This window comes from Drosophila tropicalis, unplaced genomic scaffold, assembly GCF_018151085.1.
Source record: "Drosophila tropicalis isolate 14030-0801.00 unplaced genomic scaffold, ASM1815108v1 contig_867, whole genome shotgun sequence".
Lineage (NCBI taxonomy): Eukaryota > Metazoa > Arthropoda > Insecta > Diptera > Drosophilidae > Drosophila > Drosophila tropicalis.
In genome coordinates, this window is record NW_027173362.1 from 1,247,253 (window position 1) to 1,254,081 (window position 6,829).

Consider the following 6,829-nt stretch of genomic DNA (forward strand, 5'->3'; position numbering starts at 1 on the left):
ATTAACTGGCTGAAAATGCAATTAAGAGTCAATTTATATACATACAAACATATGTACACACACATAGACATGTACATACATATAAACTAGATGCACATCAGTCTTAGAATTAGTTGGTGATCCATCTTGTGACTTGTGAAAGGCAAATCGGCCCAATATGGAATAAATTCAAATGTCACAATCCTCACTTGACTTGCATTTTCCGAAAATATAACCAAAGCTTAAGTTAAAGGTTTAAAAGCCATGAACAAGGCAAAACATTAAGCACTTTCATAAAGAACTTCAGTTCCTATGCTTAAACTAATTGGGAATTACAAGCAAAATAAACTTGATTCATTTGTTAAGAGTGAGAATCAGGTCTTCACTCTGCATTAACTAAGTATAATAACCATAAATATATATTTTTGTTGGCATTGTCCATCTTCTTTTAAACAGAAAAGAAAGTTTCCCAAAAATTTAGTAGGCAAATTGGAAATGATGCTAAGTTTCCTGTTCAAAATGTTGAAACGATTGTTGAATTAAGCTTGATGAAAAATTTCTATATATTTAACTTGACATGTTAGATTTAAAACAAGGTTTAGGGGTTTCATAGCCGTTTCGGAAGCAGAGATTAGGAAAAGAATTGCAAACTTATCCCCGACGATGACGGGTGACCGTCTTCTTCTTCTTCTTGTTCTTATTCTTCTTCTTGTTCTTGTTCTTATTCTTGTTTTTGTTCTTATTCTTCCTCTCGACCCGTTTAAAATGCCTTTTATGCTTCTGCTTGCTCGAGCTCGAGCTTGAACTTGCCTCCGTGGTGGTGGTGGTGCTGGCCGCAGTGGTTGTGGCAGCGGCAGTAGTGGCTTCAGTTGTGGCAGCAGTTGACGCTTCGGTGGTGGCTGTCGTCGACGGTGTTGATGATGCTGGAGATGATGACGTCGGTGAAGTCGATGGTGAGGTCGAAGGCGAGGTCGAAGGTGAGGTCGAAGGTGAGGTAGCCGGTGAGGTTGACGGCGAAGATGCACCCGAAATCTGTTCGGCTGATAGTACCACCAGGCAAATGCCTAGTGCCAAAACACAAAGGAAACGCATTATTGCTTTAATGAACTTACGATTGGATCTGGATTAATCGTCGAATTGAACATGCTATTTATACCAAAAATATTGTTTACCTTTATAGAAATGAAGATAAATATTCGGTTCCAAAGACAATAGAATTTCTGTATCATCTTATTATCTTAACAAATAAAAGATGTTTAAATATCCAAAGTTCTGAACACTTTTGAGTGAAATATGTCTATCTCCCTTTTGTCTTCTTATGTTTACCAACTTTTCACTCATTTTAAGATGTGCGTACTATTTATACTACCTACTTATGTATAATTAGCCAATCTAATGCCACAGTATAAAAGTTACTTTCTGTCGACAATCAACAATAGAGTCTATAGTAAATTGTGAAAAGTTCTTATTGACATTAAGATTGAAATCTCACTATAGTCGACCAATTGGATATAGGTAAGTGTACATATATAGATTTTAAAACACCCTTCAAAGTTCTCTACAAAAACTTTTATACTTACAACTAATAGTTTCAAACTTGACTCCTGGCTTGCCTCTTCCTCGTTAGTGAAACGCGATCAAAATGTTTCCTTGCCATCATTATGCTATTGTCGAGCTCCTGTTACATTCTTTAATATCATAAACGTCACTATCTATAAAATGTTACCTATAACATGTGCAAAATGCCAGACTTTATCAGGCTTTAGTGGTCAAGTTTATAGAAAAGAGTTATTATTAGTAGTGAGATTAGAAGGTGATCACAATTTAGTTTACTCTCCCATTACCAATTATTAGCCTGGACTTGCCCAGGCAGAAAAGTGGAGTACGATGTGGTCGAGATATGTGTGAGACTGAAAGCCGGAGAAAGTCCCCATATGGGGCCTTACTTCATTAACATAAACATGCTAAAATTACAGTTTCGGCCACGAAATTAGCACTTTGGGTATTTTTTAACTTTGATTCTGATTTCCTCGCCTTCCAAATAACTCAGTTGGTTGTTAGCTAAACCATTATGAGGTTTAAGCTTGTTTAAAACTTGACTTTGTCATCCCAGCTTGTCCCCTTTTTCCGCCATAAAATGGCAGCATTTAGACTGGTCAGTTATTCAGCTTATGCCGTTACACCTATGAGTTCTTTGAAAAAATTATAGCTCAAATTTAACCCGAGTGAGCTGCATACCAGAAAAGTTTAATTCATACCCAATTCCCGCTTGAGGTCGGAGTGGTATATAGAAGTTAGCACACGCCTCTCTCCACGATACGTCGCCTCTTGGAGAACAAGTAGAACCATGCCCTGCAACGAGACGTAAATGAAACGGGTAGTATATCCGCACTCAATAAAAGTCACGTTGACAACACACACATCCCATAACCTTAAGTATATTGTGACCCGTTTCAATCCACACTATCCACTTGTTCCATTATTGTCTCCCCATAACTGAAGTACCAACTTCCTATCACATAGCATAAGCACTTTTCTATCTACCTTTGTAACCAACCCATTTCTGCTGACTTATCTCAAGATCTGCCCCAGTACGATGAATAGACATTGATCTGCTCTCTTGAGTTGTATCCGGAGGAAAGACAGTATTAGTCTGTCCTCGGAAGCAATTGATTAATAAACGATTATAACTTTCAATCGAAGCTTCCATGAAGTGTCTTGTGTGTCATCCTCCATGTGTATCCGAAGGATCATGGCCACAGCCCGACATAAAAACTCGTAGATAAGATTCGTAACTGCCGCTCGAGCAGGGACTAAAACCCATAACTTAAATATAATATCTTGTAATACCTACAGAGATAATGGTTTTAATAATGATTTCCTGAATAGCCAGTAAAATAATTTTTGGTGCTAACTTTATGAACAAATGTATTATATCTGCACCTTGTAAACCTACCATGACATTATTTCTCCTCATATTGAAACACTGTACTTTGTTTGCCAGTCCTTTGCTCTAATTACAACTTTTCTCTATCCGCTAATTAGTTTCTCCATTCGTTTTCTTCTGCCTTCCTGACTATAATCTGGTGTGCGCGTCAATATCCAAAGGTATCATTAAGCGCTCCCTCCTCGTCTGTCTATTTTTCTCTTACCACGAGAGCTCCGTAGGCCAAATCTACCTTTTGTATAATAAAAAATAAATTTTCAATTGTTTTGTTTTTAGTTTAACATTTTGTAATTCCACATTTGGAATATAAAAGCGCAATAAAGGTTACTACTTACTATTGAATATGAATTGTTATTCCGATTAGCCACAATATCCTATCGATACAACTAAAACTCCTTAAAAAAAACACTTATGTTTATTTGATGCTAAAGGATTCTCGATGACGTGGCAAAGTTTGCTAATGACTCTATGAAATTTTTGCAACTTGAATCCACATTTTCATTTCAGACGATATTGTCTTGACTTAATTTTGATATTCACAAACCTTTGTAGATGAGTTTGCCATGAAAATTTAATGATAAAGATTTCTATTAGTGTACTTACCAATAATTGATCAGTCAAACGACTGCATCAACTTGTCTCTTGATGCTACTCAAGGATATACTTTATGGAATACATCTTAGGAATGCTTTCTTCTATTGATGGCAGTTTCTGGTGGAATCTGCGGGGCAAATCCTTTCTAGTACTTAATCTAAATGTTATAGTTGTAGTCACTGATTATTTAGTTGGTCTATCGTTTTTTAAGACAAGTTATCTCCTTTTTTTTGGACAACTGACTAAAGTCAACACTTTATTACCAAGTTCGTTTTGAATACCCTTGCAAATTACATATATGTATTGATCAGTCTCGTGTGCCACGCAGAGTAGAAAGCATCTGCAATGCATTAATGATAGCCAAGTCCAAGACAAGTAAGGATCAACGTAAACTCTTCCTAGACCATACTGCAGACATTGCATATCTCAGATTCAGGCGAACCACTATATCATTCAGGCCTCGGGGCAAGGATCGGTTGAAAATTATATTGTTCAGATAAACTGTTGTTGCTTGTTCTTCTTACACTTACACTTAACTATAAATCTGGCCGAGTTTCTTTTTTTGACTACTGTAGGTAAGGGAAGAGTAACAGAAAAACTTTTAAGGCCCTCTCGATTTTGTTTGAATTCTTAAACGATCATTAGTTAAAGCTTGACAAAGAAATGTTCGATTATTTTAATTTGACATTTTGGTTTCGTTGTTGGTTGTTAAAATGTATACAAAAGGATAATAAAAGGTTTCATAGCCGTTTTGAATGAAGGATAAGGTACAAGGATTACGGGCTTATCCCGATCGACGGTGACGGGTAACTGTCTTCTTCTTCTTCTTGTTCTTGTTCTTGTTCTTGCTCTTCTTCTTGGAATTTTTCTTATCCTTCCTCACTCTTTTGAAATGCGTAACATGCTTCTTCTTGGATGATGACGATGAGGATGCTGATGATGATGTTGTTGTCGTTGTTGCCTCCGTAGTTGTCGTTGTTGTTGCTTCCGTAGTGGTCGTTGTTGTTGTTGTCGTTGTTGTTGTAGTTGTCGTTGTAGCCGTACCAGTCGAAGTACTCGAAGAACTCGAGGCGGCATAAGCAACAGCAACCAGCGAGCACGCTAGGATAAGGACACCAAGGAAACGCATGGTCCTCTTTATTTAATTGTTTTTTTTCTTCACTACTGATTCAATTGACGGTAAGTGCCAATTTGTGACCTCCGTTGGATCACTAACTGTCTTTTTATAGCAAAAAATATTTTTGCAAAATAATTAATACTTATTTGCCAGCAGTAAATACAACTAAAGTACAAAAGGGCAACAGCAGAACGCTTTCTTTTAGCCATTTCTATGAATATACCATTTGTCTCTTATATTCTGGGACAATACATTTCTTAACTATGACTTCAATTTGGTTTTTTGACAATGACTTTGTGTTTCCCACAACAACAACAACAACAACAACAACTAACGTTTGCAAAAATTGAACAAAAAAATATTATATTTTGCCTTTGTTTTTATTCTGCACACATTTTTGGCATAAACATGTTTTATTTTTAACATTGAACAAATTCGTCAGCAGAAAATGAAATATTTTTAAATTTCCAAGCAACTTTTTGCCATTCTCTCTTTATGTACCAACGTCTTTCTTTTCAGTTATCAGAGTTATAAGAGAAATTAATGCAAAGTATTTTTAAGCTGTTTAATTCTATTCGAGATCAATTTAATTGAAATAATGCATAATAATAGATACAGGAAGTCATTGAAACTGTTTCTAAAAGTATATATCCATGGAGTGTTTTACCTTAGAACACTTTAGATAATTCCTACTACTAACTACTATATATGATGATCATATGTATATGTTTATTTGGCCAGGGGATATTAGGTGACAAATTAGACTAAGAAGATCCCCTCATTTAGCCACAATCAAATTGAACATTTTTAAACAATTTCATTCAATGAAATGTTAGTAGTTCATGAGAATATTAGCTTTGTTTTGGTAACATCTGTTTTCTTTTTAGCCATATTTAACTATAAATATTTCTGATGGGTTATCTATAAGTATATGAGCCTATAAATAAAACTATTGAAGAATCCATCGATATTTGTGTTGCTTGACAAATAGTTCTTATTTATTTTGCTTAAAGAACTTGTCTACGTATCAAATTTGGTGACTTTAACTGTCAATTTTAGTAGGCGTGGCAAAGTTTTGGAAACAAACTACACGACACGAGTCGACAAACCACCTAACTTGGTGCTTCTCCCGAGAGTTTCCGAGATTTAGGTGTTCATACGGACAGACAGATGGACGGATATAGCTAAATGTTGAGTTCTCTTGTCGTGCCGATCAATATATACTTTATATGGTCGGATGTGCATTCTTTAAGCATTGCACACTTCTGACCAAAATGAATATACCCTTTTTGCAAGGGTATAAAAATTGATTAAACATGATTTTACCAAAGTCGTGTCTTCCTTGCGATCTTAAACTCAAATTTTAAGAGATTAAGCAAAGTTGAAAACGATCGGTCAAGTGGTTTTCCCGCTAAAGAGCTTACCGACTTGGAAAATACTGTTTATCAGAAAATTGACTTAAAGTTTCACTGAAGACCAATCAGTTGAAGCGCTATATCTTTGTCTGTTTTATTCCGATACATTCTTTAAATGCTAAAGATTAGAAAAAATCCATTCAAAAACGATGAACAAGAATATTGACTGCATATTCTGAAAAGAAACGTATCTGAGACACTTTTTTAAGATCATTCAAATTTTAAATTTAGTATGAACAGATAAGAACAATCTTATTAGATTAGATTAGCCAGAAAATTTGATTTTTTCAATTCACTCACGAGCTTCGAATGACATGCAAACAATTTGACAACTTACTCAATATAAGTCTAGCAATTTGACTGATCGATATAGGTGTATAGACACATACATATGTATATAGATGTTATCTACCTAGCCCATGATCTTCATTATTCATAATAATCCGCTTAATATGATCGTTTAATGATCTTAAAACCTCACCTAAGTATAATATTTGAATTGGTCATGCATGAGCGATGTCAATTTCAGAAATTTGTCTCGGCATTTTGTTGAAACATATCCGATGATTGATTAACTTGGACAACCATTAGTATTAACTAGTATTTGGTTGCGCATTGATTGATCGTTTCCTCTCAGGATATTGAACTGAACTTTAGTTCAGCAAGAGAGCAACAAAAAAAAAGAAAAAAAACATCCCCCATCAAGGCCACATGAATTTGCGCAATGGATCGGAACTTGCCGTTTGCCAGATAAAAGTTTATGAAATATTTTTTTTT

General features: G+C 35.3%; 2 protein-coding genes across 2 annotated transcripts; both read right to left on the reverse strand.

Moving 5' to 3' along the window:
* Positions 1 to 630: 630 nt before the first annotated feature.
* On the reverse strand, positions 631 to 1,071 carry LOC137583628 (protein new-glue 1-like). Its single transcript, XM_068298718.1, has one exon. It carries the CDS (start codon positions 1,069 to 1,071, stop codon positions 631 to 633), a length of 441 nt encoding a protein of 146 aa, XP_068154819.1.
* A 3,064-nt stretch (positions 1,072 to 4,135) lies between these two features.
* LOC137583482 (protein new-glue 2-like) lies at positions 4,136 to 4,649 on the reverse strand. Its single transcript, XM_068298529.1, has one exon. The coding sequence runs from the start codon at positions 4,647 to 4,649 to the stop codon at positions 4,305 to 4,307; it is 345 nt and encodes a 114-aa protein (XP_068154630.1). The 3' UTR covers positions 4,136 to 4,304.
* Positions 4,650 to 6,829: the final 2,180 nt, after the last annotated feature.

Excerpts from the sequence above, each read along its gene's own strand:
- LOC137583628 (XM_068298718.1), bottom strand. The coding sequence starts at position 1,071 with ATGCGTTTCCTTTGTGTTTTGGCACTAGGCATTTGCCTGGTGGTACTA.
- LOC137583482 (XM_068298529.1), bottom strand. The coding sequence starts at position 4,649 with ATGCGTTTCCTTGGTGTCCTTATCCTAGCGTGCTCGCTGGTTGCTGTT.